The 18,129-nt window shown below is 32.5% G+C and overlaps 1 protein-coding gene across 1 annotated transcript in view; it reads left to right on the forward strand.

The window, feature by feature from the left end:
- LOC126879425 (nucleosomal histone kinase 1-like) overlaps positions 1 to 15,490 on the forward strand; it is a 29,952-nt gene extending 14,462 nt beyond the window's left edge. Inside the window, exons 6-7 of the mRNA XM_050642437.1 lie at positions 2,050 to 2,628; positions 9,555 to 15,490. Coding sequence (XP_050498394.1) covers positions 2,050 to 2,628; positions 9,555 to 10,402 — 1,427 coding nt within the window. The 3' untranslated portion in view covers positions 10,403 to 15,490. The remainder of the gene's footprint in view (positions 1 to 2,049; positions 2,629 to 9,554) is intronic.
- Positions 15,491 to 18,129: the final 2,639 nt, after the last annotated feature.

Genomic DNA, 18,129 nt, shown 5'->3' on the forward strand with positions numbered 1-18,129 from the left:
TGAAAATTGACCATTTTCATTGAAAAATGACACCTTTTCGGACGGATTTTTGCGAATACCTTAAAAACTATGCATCTAACAAAAAAACTATATAAAATATTTCTGTAGGTTATAAAAAAACAAAGAGATTCGTTCCTTCATAAATCTTCTAGTTAAAATACAAAGAGGGATATGGTAGGTAAGAATAGTTTGTTTTTTTTGCTGCATGCTCAAATTGGTGTATTCAACTTGAAATAGCAGAGAAACTGTCGATTTTAGGCTTATAATGGTACTAATAACTTTTGTAGTGCTTGAAAAGTCCTTTAAAATGAGCAATACTAAATGTCGATTACATTCAAACTAAGTGAGATATTCTGCAAAGAAGTTGATGACTAATGTATTTTAAGAAGAAATGAGAAGTATATTTAACCCCTCATCCATCAGAATTAAAATACATCGTTTTCCATCTCCAATACTTTTTATTATAATGTTATTTCTATGTTCAAAAAGATGGACTGGATTAAAATGAATGGTTTTTGAAAAAAATAAGATCAAATTATAGAGCGCATTTTTAAATTTTCTTAAACATTTTTTTTCCTCCATGTAACTCGAAAAAGATAAGAGATACAAAAAAAAGATCACACAAAAATATAGGGCTTTTTCAGATAAAAATTTCCTTTTTATCTTTCATTACTGTATCTCTTATCATTTTCAAGTTACATGGAGAAAAAGAAGATTTTTAAGAAAAATTAAAATGCGCTCTATAATTTTATCTTTTTTTTTTCAAAAACCCATTCATTTTAAACCCATCCAACTTTTTGAACATAGAAATAACACTATAATAAAAGGTATTGTAGAAGGAAAACGATGCATTTATATTTTGGTGGATGGGGGTTAAAATTACTTCTCATTTTTTCTTAAATTACATTAGTTATCAATTTTGTTTGCAGCATATCTCGCTTAGTTTTAATGTAATGGACCTTTACTAAAGCTCATTTTAAAGGTCCTTGCAAGCACTACAAAAAGTATTAGTAGCATTATACATGTCCAATATCAAACATTCATTATTCATATTCGATATTGAACAGTATATTTTTATCTCCCCGTATATGACATGAACCAATTTGTTATTATATAATTACATGTACGGGTCTCTAATTTAGTTCACGAATTGTAAACTGTAAACAATAATTCGGGCAATTGCATTATTTAATTTGATGATCAAATATATTTCTTTGTTCTCAATATTTGTAAATATACTCAGCGCGTGGCTTGACACCAATACTAAGTGCCACCGCTGAGAAAGAATACACATTTAGAATCATTCTCAAGAATCACCTCCTGCAGTCAAGATGTAACTTCAAATAGAGTCTTCATCAGTCTTCAACTAAACGCGTACCAGTAACCAGTCAGTGTTCAAAAGTTCTCCCGGGGTAAAATTACCCTAGTTCGGCATCTGAACAACGTTCTTCACTGAGTCCCAGAGGGATTATACATTATACAATACACCTAAAATCGACCGTTTCTCTGTTATTTCAAGTTGAATACACCAATTTGAGAATGTGCCAAAAAACAAACTAATTTCACCTACCATACCTCTTTTTGTATTATAACTAGAAGATTTATAAAGGCAAATGTCTCTTTGTTTTTTTATAACCTACAAAAATGTTTAATATAGTTTTTTTAGTTAGATGCATAGTTTTTAAGGTATTCGCAAAAAACCGTTCGAAAAGGTATTATGTTTCAATGAAAATGGCCAATTTTCAACCACGAATATCTTAAAAGGTATCGAGTTTTCAAAAAAAAATTATAGAACAGTTTTTGCTTAGAATTAGGTTATCTAGCGAATTCCGCGGTAATTTTAACCAAAAAATTTTCCACGTCTAAGAAGGGGTGAGAACCATCCCCAAGATAAAAGCACATCGGCATAGGGTAGACTTTAAATTAGTAGATAAGTAGAGGCTATTCCCAAAATTTCATTAAAATCCATGCAGTAGGATAGAATTCGGAGGTAATATCCTATTCTTGCTCCCATTGACTGGAGTATACAATGATCACTTACTTTTTCAGGTCCTATTGTCGACTTTTTAAATTGCCTCGTATCGTTGGAACACAATTCTACACCTGACTACAAGACCATCAGAAAAATATTTTTATCGGGTATAACTGGTGGAGATGCTCTTGGAAAACCATTCCAGTTTGTTGTACCTGAGAGCAAATCACCCAAGACTTCTCCAGCTAAGAGGAAAAACGAAAATTCAGCGGCTTCGTCTAAGAAAAAAGTTCCCAAACTAGATCTCGAAGAAGATGCATCCGAGGAGGAGAAAGAAAATTTAGATGACTTATCCGATGAAGAAGAGGTTCCTAAGAAGGCGAAAGGTAGATCAAAGGGTAGACCGAAAGGCAAAAACGTCAATACAGCTCCAAAAGAAAAGAAGAAAGCAGTTGGAAGAAAAAGAGCTAGGAAAACAGAAGAGGAAGAAGAAGACGATTTAGACTTAGAGAATAATGTAGAAAATGATGATGCACACGATTCAGATATTGGTGATGATGAAGAGATTACTAAGAAAGAAGAGAAAATTGCGGCGCCAAAAGAAAATAAAAAAACCAGGGGTAGGAAAAAGGCTAAAAAAGAAGTCAACGGAAAAGGTAAGTAAACAACAGAAATAATCGCTTCAGTTCTCATATTTTCCTGCTTTGTCCATTTGTTATCCTTCCTTTGTGCCTATTTATTTTGTTTCGGGTATAAAATATTGCATGTTATAAAGTAATTTGCTCTTTCCTTACACTGAAGCTGAAGCGTCAATAAACCATTCATATTTGTTTTCATATTTTTTCCACACCTCTAGTATTTCTGTTGTATTTGTCTTTATTTGGTTGTGTTTGTATCTTACTCCTCTGAGTTCTTTTCTTTTCTCTTAGGCTTCTTGCTTTGTCTCCTAGAAAATTCTGGTGTTGTCTGCAATTTTGGTTTATTGATTTACCTTTACTTCTCTCTTTTTGAAGTTATACTTCTTTAGGCGCGATTGAGAGTAAAATTTCATAATACTGCGCGCATGCGCACACAGAGAGTATGGCGTTTATTTGCTAAATCTTTCAAGTTATGTATAAATATACCAGTGCAAGAAAAGGTGTGAAAAGAATATATTAGTGTTTTTAGTAAATATATTTATTATAAATTGAAGAGTCTCAGATGCAGAATCCACCAATTTAATAAAAATTAAAATGGTAAATAGTAATTTAAATCTGAGACTTTTCGTGTTGAAAGTTCTTTCTGGTACATCCTTAATCTGCGACTTTTACAATTTATAAGACCGCAGACGACGAATATAGAAAACGAAAAGGAAACGATCAGATTCCGCTTTCATTCGTCTAGGAAAAAAGGACAGAAGAGGAACTTTCAGTACTCAAATCCGAGTAAAGATAGAAAAATAAAAATAATAAATGATGGTTTTGCTTGTTTTCGATTCAGAGGGTTGCACACCCGCTGGACAGGCTCTGTTTCTACCATTTCAGGCGTCCTCAGCAGCGTTCGTTAGCGTGCACTCCTCTGAATCGAAAAACAGCTGGACCATCATTTTAAAGGGAATCTGAAAGATAATTCAAATTCCCCATTAGGACGCGATACAGCGACATCTAACAAATTGAAGAGTCTCGGTAAAGTAAATAGTAATTTAAATCTGAGACTTTGGAAAGTTCTTTCTGGATATTTATTATATTTTTTGTGTTTTTGGATTTGTCTTCCTCAGGAGTAAGATGAGTATTATTAAAACATTTTATTGTATATTTATTATACTTGTCTGTTTGTTACCGTGAAGTGTCATTAGGTACGTCCGAACCGATACAGACACAGTCCTCGTAGCGTATTTGGTATAGCATTCGGCCAGAGATCGAGAGGTCTTGAGTTCGAGTCCGGAGCAATCCTATCCTTTTTTTTTATTTTTTTTTTTGAAGCGGTAGCACAAAATTAGTTTGGTGTTTAAAAAAATTAAAACAAACTGTTTAAAGTATATTTATTTTTAAGAAATCATATAATAGAAGTATAACTTCTTACGTGCGTACAAAGTACACACACATTCTTTTTTTTCCTTTTCTTACTAGTTGTTTTACTGTGTTTCTATGTTTTTGATATTCTTTTTGTCACGTTGATCTCTTGTCCTATTGTATTTTTCCACCCCATTTTCTTTTTCCTCACTTATGTCTATATTCCACCAATCCTTTTTGTTTTTTGGTTTTTAATTTTCCGCATTTTCTCCTCTGCCTTCTTTATTATTACTTTTTTAATTTTTCCCATTTTTCTTCTATCTTTCTTTTCTTTCTCTCTGCCATTTTGAACTTTTTATCAGTTTCTTCTTGGTGTCTCCTTCTCTTTTATTCATCTTTTAACTTTTTTATTCCTGTTCGGCTATATTCCACCTATATTATGCTTTTTGCTTCTCTGCATCTTGCTAATCTAATCATTTTAATTATTCCTTTTCTGTTTAATATTTCTTCACCGTGTTTTCCCTTGTAGGTACAAGCCCCTTGTTTTCATCTTTCCCTATTCTTGCGTTCCAGTCTCCCATCACCACTATTTTTTCACATTTTTTTCTTATTTCGTCTACGATATTCTGTAGTTCGTTGGAGAATTCTTCCGTTCGTTCTGTTGGTGCATATTTTTGCACTATGTACCATTCCTCTTCCATTTCTGCCTTAATATACATTATTATTGACGTTATAGGTTGAAATTCCAATATTGTTTTGTGCACTGCCTCTGTTACTATCATTCCTACCCCTTCATTCACTCTATGATCTTTGTTAACTCCAGAGTTACTTAATTATATGTTATTTACTATTCTAATTGGGAAATAAGCCCCAATTTAAGTTGAAAAACGTTTTATTGATGTTTTAACTTCCACTTCGGATGTCGTTATCGCTAACAAAATGTAAATAAAATAAATGGTAAATAAACAAAATTTGTTTAATTTATTTATATCTCGTATTTAGATAAGGGCATCCGAAGTGGAAGTGGAAACGTCAATAAAATCATTTTTCAATTTAAATTGTTGCTTATTTCCCAATTAGAATAGTAAATCACATAAATGCCACAAAGAAATAGCTTCAGACAATATTAATTTTATGTTATTTTTGCTCTGCTTTTCTCATGTTTCGTTGTTTTGCTAATACCTATTATTTGAATTTTCCATGTATTCTTGTTCTCATGATCATTTTTCAGTGCGTCACAGTTTTTCGATTTCTCTCTAATGCATTAAGTTAGATGAGACGGAAAAAGCGGTAGCTCCGTGATTAAACACAAAAATAATGCAGCATTACAATGGTTATATACATAAGATGTCTATTCCTAACCTACCTTTGATTCGTTGATATTTAGAATGCGCGTTTTTTCTAGCCAATCAAATACACGTATTACGAACATTTGACAAAAACTTCGTCCATTTTGGCCATTTTTAGAAGTGTCAAAGAGTCAAGTGACGGTTATTATTCAGGTCAGTATTTTGTGTACCTGTCATTTTGAAATTTCGAATTCGACTTCACTTGTGTTTCACAACGTCTTTGTGCATTATATTGTGTTTTGGTTTAGAATTTAGTTCGTTAAAAGTTAGTCATTGGCGTGAGGAGACTAGAGACATTCGATTTGTACCGAAGAGTGCTAAATATCTCATGAGTAGATAGAAACGTGGAGGTAATGAGACTTACGCATAAGGAACAAGAACTAACAAATAAGAAGAAAACTGAGATATATGGGACATGTGATGAGAGATGTATATCTAATACTCCAGGTCATTATGCAAGAAAAAGATCCATAGTAAGGAGACGTAACTCATGGCTGAAGAACCTTAGGAACTGGTTTGGATGTAATAACAATGAATTATTTAGAGCCGCTGTTTCAGAAATAAAGATCTCTCTGATGATTGCTAACTTTTGAAGCGGAGACAGCACCTAGAGAAGAAGATAAAAACACAGTTTATGGACAGTTTTGTGTCATTTTTAATGTTTCCATATTTATAAATTTATTTAACAATATTGTTTACTTTTTAATTTTATTCCCCTTTATAAAAAATACCTACATGTTAACATATTGTGTAAAAATCAATTCTACTAAATTACTAATTAGTTTAATTCCACAAGCTTTTCACCTATGGCTAAGTACGATTGTGGCATCTGTCAGATTCGTCAATAATTACATGAAATAAGTCTCGACACACCCAATACAGTATATGACGTCATAATTAATGACGCACTGAAAAATGATCATGAGAACAAGAATATCAATTTTAATACAGTTATTTACATGCACTCAACATTTTGAGTAGTCCTATTTTCATTTCCTTACATGTCATTTTTTTTTTGATTTTTCTTTATCGTTTTTCTTTCTTCCGTTTTGTTGTTTATCCTTTCTTTCTGTAGGTTCTTTCTTATCCATATGCATGTCCCTTGGCTTTGCCTTGTCGTCATTGTCTTTGCTGTCCTCCACTTGTTTGATTAGATTTTTGGAACAGACTTCCTTATTTTTTCGTTTACCTTATTCCAACGACACTCCTCCCCCATATTGTAACCGTATTGTATCCTATTTTTACTTCATTTCTCTTTTCATTTTCGACTTTAGCCAGTTTTTGGAATTGGTTTTGTACATGCCTCTCTTGTTTCATCATGTCATTATTATTTTTTAATTTTTTTTTTTTTAAATATCTTATGTTTTTTAGGGCCGGCGTAGCCGAGTGGTAGTGTGCTAGGCTAGCGTGCCGGTGGTCCGGAGTTCAAATCCTACCGCCGGCAAGAACAACTAGACATTTTTAAAAATGTTTATAGGCCCCAGGTCGACTCAGCCTGAATAAAATGAGTACCTTGGGTAAAACCAGGGGTAATAATAGGCGGTTGAAGCGTAGCACTGGCCCTGTTACCTTGTATACCGTAGGCCCTAGATATAGCTGACTACCCTGCTATACTCCCAAAGCCACTTGAGCGGTATAAAACGGGAGACTATTATTATTATGTTTTTTAGTTTGTATTTGTTTTATATGATTGCTTGTTTGTCGTCGCCGTTATTTAATTCTATAAGGCAGTGGTTTTTTCCTATTTTAAAACGTTTTATATACTTGGCTTGGTCTTTGTCACTATGTCCGGCAAATTTTGTAATCCAATTTAAACATACTTCTAGGCTATTTAGGCACCTGAAATTTTCAGAGTAACTCAGAACTAGTTAACAATGCAATATTTAACTGCTATTATATGAATATATCGAGTTTTAAGGGAGCTAGAGCCCTTTAAATATGGCGTCTTGCAATTAGTTTTTCATAAATATCTCCAGAGCGCTTCTATTTAGAAAAACGAAAACTAGTACGTTTATCTATCTTCCAAAGATTAAAGATAAATCGATTTCCTCAATAGGGAACTTGCATAAAATTTTAAATCCGAAAAAATGTTATAAATCACAACAGAACATAATTTAAAACATGTATCAAAGATTAAAAAGTTTTGTTTGGCTTTCGTTTGGCCCCTAAAGATGATTAAAAATTCAAATTAAAACAGGTGGTCCAAAACGCGTCGTGACGTCATTCGTTTAAATTATGTTTACATTCTTCCAAAAAAGTAAACAGAATTTAAAATTAGACATTATAAACGTCAGTAGAAAATACAGTTATGTAACCTCACAAGTGAATGATCGTTTGAACTATTTTAAATTGACTAAAGGTTCTCTAAACCAAGGCCAGAAAACAAAAAAAATATATAGATTTTAAATTTGTACTTCTGTTATTATGAGGTTTTAAGGCGTGAAATTTTGGAAATCTTATTTTTAAAGGAAACTGAATATTATTATGCAATAAAAAAATATGGAGTGGAGCTACCAGTGGAAGGAATACTCTTTTGTGAATCAAAATAGATACTCGTTAATTCAGCCCGATATTCCCAAATTTCCTTGGTACAAGTCTTGTAGAGCTTCTAGAAAGTACATAACTTCTATTATTAGAGTACGATTCGAGCACGCATGTTATCCAAAGCATTTATTTAAAATACAGGTTTTGGATAATGATAAATGTGAGCATTGTGAAGAGGAAAGTAATTTAGATCATATATTTTTTGGTTGTTCTAAAAATACAATTTACTCATCTAAATTAATAAATGATTTATTAAAATGTAAAGTAGCAACTCCTTGGAATATACTATATTTATTATCATTTGGTTCTGTAGATGTATACAACTCTTTAAATAACTTTTTAAAAGACAGCAAATTATCATTATAATTCCCTTAAACATTTTTAATTAATACCTTTGGTAGTTAGTTGTTTTAGCTGTTAAGCTTAGTGTTACTTAATACCTTTTAGTTGTTATCTTTGTTTTAAACCTGTTTTGTATAACTTGATAACTTGTATTCCTTATGTGTCTGGCAGTATGACGGTAAGTCTAAGCCAAAAAAAAAATGTGCAAGTTCCCTATTAGGTTTGGCATTCGTTTTGACACTGACACTATTAAATGACATTTAAAATAGTTCAAACGATCAAAAACACTTGTGAGGTTACATTGTATTTTCTGCTGACGTTTATAATGTCTAATTTTAAATTTTGTTTACTTTTTTGGAAGAATGTAAACATAATTTAAACGATTGACGTCACGACGCGTTTTGGACCACCTGTTTTAATTTGAATTTTTAATCATCTTTAGGGGCCAAACGAAAGCCAAACAAAACTTTTTAATATTTGATACATGTTTTAAATTATGTTCTGTTGTGATTTATAACAGTTTTTTCGAATTTAAAATTTTATGCAAGTTCCCTATTGCGACATTCTAGTACCAGTCATATGCGTCCATTTTGGGTAGGTTAACGGTTATTTTATTGCATAACTTTTTTGTCTTAATTTTTAAGTATTTTTGACATTTGATGATTAAATATGTTGTTTGTGGATATATATACATTTGATCACAGCGATATATAGGCCACACAATCTCAACAATGTTACCCATAGCCCCATTAACTAGTCCTTTTTCGACATTAATGTTAGGTCGTAACATTACTCTTGCGCCGACGAGTATTTTTAACTCCTTTAGTAATCCACCTATGGCGGCTATAGGGGGAAAGGGATGGTCTGGAGCATTGGAGCGTGGTGGAGTGATTCCTGTATGACACGATTTAATACACCCCGCTCCAATGAATTGTTGCACCCGGACGTTATTTTTTTAGGAGTGAACAAGTCTCGCAGGCTGGGTTGAATCAAATTGCTTGTTTGCTTACCCAAAATGCCATATAGCACCTCGTAGTGGATCTGGAATTCCAAATTAAATTTGAAAACCAAGTAGGCAATAGACATAAAATTTTATGAAATATATTTTGATGAATAAATAATTTCCAATATTTCCCTTTAAGTTGTGTGTTAAATATTTTCTTTAATTTATATGAGTTTAAAGTCAATTACAAAATTCTTTTATGACATAGAAATTGAAACAACAAAAAATTTATAATTTTATATTGGGTCCTATAAATAATAAAAACGTTTTATTATAAAAAGTTCTTTTTTATAAAAGTGTAATCATCTATTGCATTTTCAGCTCTATGTAAAATAATTTTTTTTTAATCTTAGGACACGACAGGTTAATTGATGAAGACAGCGATGACCAACCAAAACCAGTACCTGAAGTTTCTACCCGATCTACAAGGCAAAGAGGATCGAGGACAGTTAATTACAGAGAAGATTCAGACGACGAGGAATTTTACAGAATACCCAAACCCCGTATGGCACCCGTGTCAACAGTTAAAGAAGTCACAGGCGAAGAATCCGAAATAAGTAGCTCACAAAAGAAAAAAGAAAAGAAAAAGCCGAAAACTAAAAAACCTGTAGAAAAGGAAGAAGAAATCGAGGAAGAAGTAGAAGATGAAGATGAAAAAGAGGAAGAAGTCCATATCACAGACGAAGAATCCGAAACAAGTAGCTCAAAAAAGAAAAAAGAAAAGAAAAAAGCTAAAACTAAAAAACCTGTAGAAGAAATCGAGGAAGAAGTAGAAGAGGAAGATGAAAAAGAGGAAGAAGTCCATATCACAGACGAAGAATCCGAAACAAGTAGCTCACAAAAGAAAAAAGAAAAGAAAAAAGCTAAAACTAAAAAACCTGTAGAAGCAAAGGAAGAAAAAATCGAGGAAGAAGTAGAAGAGGAAGATGAAAAAGAGGAAGAAGTCCATATCACAGGCGAAGAATCAGAAACAAGTACCTCACAAAAGAAAAAAGAAAAGAAAAAGACGAAAACTAAAAAACCTGTAAAAGAAAAGGAAGAGAACATCGAGGAAGAAGTAGAAGAGGAAGATGAAAAAGAGGAAGAAGATAAAGAGAAAGATGAAAAAGATGAAGATGAAAAAGAGCAAGAAGAAAAAGAGGAAGAAGAAATGTCCGATGAAGATTTGGAAGATATTGATGATGAAGATCTAAGAGGATAACTAATCTTGTCGTCATTTGTGAAAGTAACTGTATTGTGTATGAATTTATAACTTGATAGACTAAATAGTTTAGTGTTTTATTCACCCTTATATCAAGGAGATCTTTATTTTATATACATTTGGTACAAATCTGTACAACAGACCGAAATTATTGTCATATATCATTCTTGTTAGGGGATTACAGTACCATTTGTAAATTTCTGTGAGATACAAATCGAACTGTGCATTATTTTCCTCTTTAATTTAAAATGTATGTTCATTTCAAACTTCAATTCAGAGCCCGAATGCACACATTGGTGCTTTAGAGAGCATGAATTGCTGTCAGACTGTTTTAGTTATATTAGTTCTATTGTTAGGTAGAGAAAGAAGAGATGTGGCGCAAAATAACGGGACCGATTCTCTAAATCAGTAAGGGGTAAAGTATGGCCCGCCGAGGGTCCATAGACATGGATAGTATAAATATAGCTTTAACACAAAATGCAATTCTCCTTTCTGGCCCTCCTATAGAATTTCTTGAACTTTGTGGCCCCCCATTAAAAAAGTTTGCCCACCACTGCTCTAAATAATTTTGTTTTGATTGAAATAGTAGTTATTTTCTTCCCCAACAATATGTCGTTACTTTACCACTGTAATGGTCGATGATAATTCTTCATTATTTGAAGAAGTATTCTTTGTTCATTTAAAATTCATTATTCGAAAAGTGCTTCATTAAATGTCTGTTTAAATGGTCTAAAGTCTAAAATAGTGTTCCTTTTGATACATATGTGACTTTGGGAACAGATAAAGCTCACATGCTGTTCGGTCAGGCCAGTAGGTAGGAGCGTTTAATACATTTTGCACAAAATAAAAGAATTGATGCTGTAAATAATGTTTTAATTTATTTCATAGTTTATTTTCTTCAGCATGTTACTGTTCCTTTATCATTCGATTTTATTCGAAATAGTGATGGAAATGTTTTATGAAGTGTCGTTTCGTGTCTAAATGGCAATGTCTGGTTTCTTTTAATGCATATTTGACCTTGAGAACAGATAAAAATCAAATGGTGTTAGGTCAGATGGGTAGGCCGGATGGATTAACACACTGTGTTAATTTTTTGGCGTAAAAATGAGACTGGGGCGTACATTCATTTCTAGATACAATGTCTAAATTCTTCCCCACTATTTTTTCAACCCTAAAATTAAAATGAATAAATTTTTGACTAAGTGCCTTAGTTCATAGTTTTTATGATGATTCATGCTTTTTTTGTGGCATAATTGTTAAAATTGACGGACGAGCTCTATTTTGGCGATAATTGGAATCATATGGAATATCTTCCTAGATTTTTTAGCAGGGTTGTTTTAAATGTCGACTTGATAAAAAAAAGTATGGACTGCTCCTAATAATTTGGCAATCTTCTTAATTGATAGAATTGTTCCGATGGCGGGTGTTAACGGAATCAATTAAAAATAAGTGTAAACAACGAACAGTAATATTTATTTTATTTTTGGTTAAAAAGCGTGCTTATTCATCTCGTAAGAGGGTTGTTTATTGTTTGAGGACAGCGAAGGGGCGTCTGAACTGCCTGCCTTCCGTGACGATACTGCAGAGACCAGAACACAGTCATCATGTTTGCGGTTTTACAATATGGCTAGAAAAGGCAATAAATTACTACATCTGGCGTTTTAAAAGCTCAGAACCTTTCTGTAGTTTTCAGAAATGTCTTCGAATGCATTTCCAAAGTGCGTTGACATAAGGTCTGATAAGGTAATTAATTTATGGGGAATTCAGTTTGTTAAACTGAACACACCAAAAACATATGGTTAAGGATACATTTCGTTTCGTAAAACTTCTTAGCATCTGGTTTGTGTATTAAATGTGAATTTTATATGACCGTTTTGAGAAAAGTTATTAAAAAATAAAATTAGCAAAAATAGTAATTAAAGCGTGTCGACACAGAATCTTATCGAAGATGTTAATTTATTTTTTTAGTTTCCTACATTCTCATAAGGTCTATTCGTGCAGCACATCCTGAACTTGCCCAGAGGGATAACGCCTGCGCATTACAAAAAGGTCGAATTTTTCCCTCTGAACACCCAATGCGCAGGCGTTCTCCCTCTGGGTAAGTTCTAGATACATTCCGGTCATGCTGCGCGAATAAGTCTATAGAGTTAATTTGTTTATGTATTGCCATCTGTCAAAATATGACGTCATCGCATTTTTTTAATATGACATGTGATCCGTCAGTAACAAATAATTATTTCTTGTTTTTATGGGCATAAAGAATGGTACAAGATTCGAATTATTTATCACATGTTATATGTATATTGTCATGTAAGAAAAATGGCTATGGCGTGGTTATTTTTGACAGATATTAATAAAAAATACAAGAATTCTCTCAGAATATGGAAAATATTAGACTTGACCTGTTCAAGTGTTAAAGGCTAGCACAAAATAATTATTGGAATTCCGTATTGTAATGACATTGTGCCAATTGAAAGTGAATGGTTGCTAGGTTAAAACAGCGCGATAGAATCACACAAAAATCTAGGAATATATAGCGATACGCTATAATTACTATTTTTGCTAAATTTTTAATAACTTTTCTCAAAACGAAATAACATTAGTCATTTAAAATTCACATTTAATATACAAACCATATGCCAACGAGGGCCGTTAAGTTTAAGAAACGAAATGTATCCCTAAGCAGATTATATAAAATTAATGTTTTTTTCAAGGAAACACTAATAGATTTCGAGGCCAGATTGCCACGCTCTTTATGTCAACTTATTAAAATACAGAAAGGTTCTCATCTTTTAAAACGCAGATGTATTAATTTATTGCCTTTCTAGCCATATTGTAAAACCGCAAGCATGGTGACATAATAGAGTGTGGTGGTCTCGCAGTATCAACACACCAGGCTCGCGGTTCAGACACACCCTCGCTAAAACAACAAAACCCTTACAAGATAATAAACGAAGCACGCTTGTTTACCCAAAAATAAATAAGTATATTATTGACAATTGTTTGCGTTTTAATTAATATTATTCTATATAATTGTTTCCGTCAACACACCCACCAACGGAATAAATAAAATATACTAAGTGGCATAAGTCAAATGATGTATTGCTTGCCATATGATCCTATTTAATTTATTCTTACAAAATGACGCATGTCTGCTAGTTCTGACGATTACGTTACTCAAAATTCCTAAAAACCATGAAAAGGTGCCTTAGAAACTTGAAATTTCATGTTTGTTGCATTTTTGAGACACTAAAAATGATTTCGACAAAACAGAATCGTCTGCAAAGGGCATGGGACAGAGCGAAAGTACTTATCTGCAAAAGTGGATGGGCACAAGTGAAAAGAGAAGACTTTACATAGTACTTCCGTAGAGACATTAGTGGTTATTTTGTTGATACATCTCGTTTACAAAGGGTACGCCCGTTAAGATAGACAAAATGGCTTCACTCCCAGAATCCTGGGTGTGAGGGTATTTTGCCTATCTAAATAGGGGGTACACTTTTCTCTCATGACCTATAATCTAATCACAGCTAAGAGAAAACGCGCCTAAACAATTACACGTGAACAAAGATGAGGTACTACTAGGTAGGCGAGCGGCAGCAACCCCTAAAATTACGTTATACCAACCACGAAAATCAACTTTAAGGTGAATGACCAATTTTTTGTCATTCTTTATGTTTTCGAGGTCGCGAATCCGAATATGAAGTTTATTTTTATCTAGAATTGGTGGAACATGTTCAAAAATCAAATTTTATGCAAACATTCAATTTTGATGAATTTTCCAATTTTCCTCACTGTATCTTTGGTCGCCGTAAATATTTCCTTTTGAAAATTTAACTGTGTCATTACTGAAGTATCTAGGTAACAATGAGATTTCTCCAAAATATTTAGACAAATTAAAAGAGGAGTTGTTAATTTTTAAACATTTTGTCGTCAGATTTCGTCAGTTTCATGTTTACTTAAAAAGTTAAGTGACATTCATGAAGGAGTTTTCTGGAAAACTTTAAGTCAAAATAGGCAATAGGAAAAAAGTTATGTGACCTTACAGACGAGCGGCACACCCTAAAAAACGCTTATTTCTCGAGATACTGACCACGGTGTGGTGAATGGCTAATTTTGATTATACTTTATGTTTTTGGTGGTGTTAAAAACATAAATTAGGTTTATTTTGAATTTTACATGGGGAAACATTGTCAAAGTTGCAATTTTACCCTAAAAATAAAAAAAAGAAATCCCCTTTTTTACCTTTAACGCGCCACAACTCTGTTCCATTTTAATATGTTTTTCTGAAATTGTTACACCATATATCTCTTACCTTTCTTGAGACAATGGGACCTGTTTCAATCTCCCTGTTTTATTATAATAAAAGTTATGAATTGTAAGTAAAAAAGGTGCAGATTCCTGAATTGCAAAGTTTAATCGTAAAAGTTGAGTCACAAAATTTGAAATCTAGCTTTTTAATTAAGTTTATATTAAAACATAGAGCATAAAGAATAAAATTTTTTATAGAAAAAAAATGGTGCATATTTTAATTGCGTAAAATTGCGATTTTGACAATGTTCCCCCATTTAAAATTCAAAATAAACCTCATTCTCGTTTTTAGCACCATCAAAAACAGAATTTGATCAAAATTAGCCATTCACCACACCGTGATCAGTATTTCGAGAAATAAGCATTTTTTGGGGGAGTGCCACTCGTCTATAAAGTCACATAACTTTTTTCCTATTGCATATTTTGACTTGTAATTTTCCAGAAAACTTCTGAAAATTTGTAATGCTGTGTTGATTAAAATTACAAACTAAAAAGTTTGTCACCCAACTTTTTTAAGTAAACATGAAACTAACGAAATCTGACGACAAATTGTTTAAAAATTATTAGCTTCTCTTTTCATTTGTTTAAACATATGGAACAAATCTCTTTGGTATCTAAATTCTTTAAAGATGATACAGTAAAATTATCAAAAGGAAATACTTACAGAGACCAAAGATGCAGCAAGGTAAATATAAAAAATCATAAACATTAATTCTTCGCATTTTTGCATAAAATTTGATTTTTGAACATGTTCCACCAACTCTAGATAAAAATAAACTTTACACATTGGGATTTAGCGACCTCGAAAACATAAAGAATAACCAAAATTTGCCATTCACCTATCATGGTCGCTTTTTCGATTTCTAAGCCTTAAGTTGGGTTGTGCCGCTCGCCTATACTCACCTGCCACTCTCTCCACCCCTATTTGACGATCCTTCGTTCAATGGATCTGTCGTGGGTAAGATCATTGTTCATGCATTTATCGAACTGTTTCTTGGCTGTGATTTTATTGTAGGTGCTTTGTTATATCTCAAGTTGTGTTACAACTTTCTTTAGCTTAATATCAAACTGACACTAGTTTTGTTCTTAACGTACAGTCTTGTTGTACATATTTTATTTACTATTCTAATTCTCTAGCGTTTATCTTATATCGAATATAATTATTATGTTTTTTATTAACAGTACATACAATATTACACATATGAACAACTGTAGAATAATTTTACAGGGTTTTTATTAAGAAAAATGAAATTTCTATAAGAGTAATATAATGCCAACTTCCCAATCTTGCCAACTTATCTTTTTGGTAGTAATTTAAATTTTAGTCCATATAATTCGATGAATTCATATGTGAGCTGGGTGTTTGAAAGAGTTGACCGAGTCTACTTCCAAAATTCTTACTGATGTTCCGATTCACGTTCTCTAACTCTATATACAGTTTAGGAAATAATTTAACGTGAGTATGCAGTTTTGTACGGGAGGAAGTGAGAGAAACTTATTTAAACGACATAGCGATAATACTAGGAGGGATAACCAAACAAATCGTTGCGTAGCTATGTTTCTGTAACCGCAGCCTTAGTAAGTAGGCTGAAAACCCAATATGTTTTGATTTTCAGTTGGTGGAATTGTTCTTTTTCTTCTTATTCCATCTCCTTTGGCGATCCAACTGGCAATTATGGCTTTGGAAACTGCTGCACTAAACTGCTGCAAACTATCTCCTTATATCTTTCAGCTATGAGTTCTAGCGTCTTTCTAGGATTAGGAGTAATTAATATCTTTTACCTCTAAATACATGATGCAAGTATTGTATTTTGAAAGATATAATATGTACCGTATATTCCGTAGAAAATACGGAAAGGAGACACTATATTGTGCTAAGAAGGTCATTACATTTTATTTCCGTATGATTTTGGCTTTATACGCTTATGGATTATGATTTTTTATAAATAACAAAGCTATATTTACATTCAATATGATCTCATTCTAACCCTAGGTAGGTACAATCATGATACTATAAATAAAGAGATAGTATTTTCCCGTAGCGCAAATACGTCCGAGCTCGCGCATTGATGATGTAACTGGAGACCGGAAGTTGAATTTGAATTCTTGTTGAAGTTAAATGGGATTTGTATGCGTTAGGTGATGAAATTATTCAATTAGCAAAATATAATTAAACTTCAATGTATTCGAAAAAAATTTAGTGTCGAGATTCCAGTCAAAATAACTGTCAAAAGATAAAATATAAAATACAACCGCGAACAATTCAAAGTAATCGGACATTACGAATGATTACGAACCATTACGAACTTGCCGGTCTCCAGTTACGTCACGACTTCCGGATGTGCAATATATTATCTTGTTATTTATAGTATCATGGGTACAATTACAAAAAATAATCCAAAATTATTTATATTATTTTTGTTCTTGGTTCCTATTTGTCCCTTAAAAAGTTTAGTTGGTAAAATTGTTACAAGTAACCAAATTTTTTATTACAAATTGACGAATTTTCATTTTAAGGGCGTAGGCGCAAAATTTCGCGCCAATGTGTTTTAAGTGCATTCATTTTTTTCGAATCCTGAGAAAACTAATAAAAAAAAGATTATATTATTACCGAGGTCCGAAACCCCTTAGAATAACCAAAACGTTTCTTTTGAATGAGGTATTTGAAATTAAAAATCGCACTAAATTTTCTCTTTTTTTTCATTCCTGTAACTTATTAAAATAAACATAGAATGTTTAGGGATTTTCGGCCCTCGGTAATAATGCAATCTTTCATTCTGCGTTTAAATTTTTTAAATATACTTATTAGTTTTCTCAGGATTCGAAAAAAAATAATGCATTTAAAACACATTGGCGCGAAATTTTGCGTCTATGACCTTAATAACAGATTAAAATTTTCATACTACATTAACATTAGTATACATCAATTTAAGTATGTAATTTACTAGATATAAGTTTCTATCGTTGTACGTGTCGTAGATATCTGTAAAATGCCTTGTATACATATGAAACAGAATCTTCTTATAATGTCTAAATATACTACAATATTTCACAAAAGATTGGTATTTAGTTATGAAAATTGTAAAAAGTGCAAAATTACTACACCCTTTGTTATTTTCAATCTAAGTATTTTTCGATATAGCCACATGTCAAATGCTTCCACTTTTCTGTATATATCTTCGTTCAAGGTCCACGATTCAACACCATAAAAATGGACAGAGAAGACGTAGCACCTCGGCATCCTTACTTTTATGCCAAGAGAGAGGTTGTGGCTCTTGAAAAAGGCCCCCAGCCGTTTCAAGCTGGCTCTAGCTTTTCTGATGCGTGCTCTTATCTCCTGGTTGTTGGTCCATTCTTCATTTATTATGGTTCCGAGGCAGTTGTAGTGCGTCACTCTTTCTATTTTGGTTTTGCTG

This window comes from Diabrotica virgifera, chromosome 2 (assembly GCF_917563875.1).
Source record: "Diabrotica virgifera virgifera chromosome 2, PGI_DIABVI_V3a".
Classification (NCBI taxonomy): Eukaryota; Metazoa; Arthropoda; class Insecta; order Coleoptera; family Chrysomelidae; genus Diabrotica; species Diabrotica virgifera.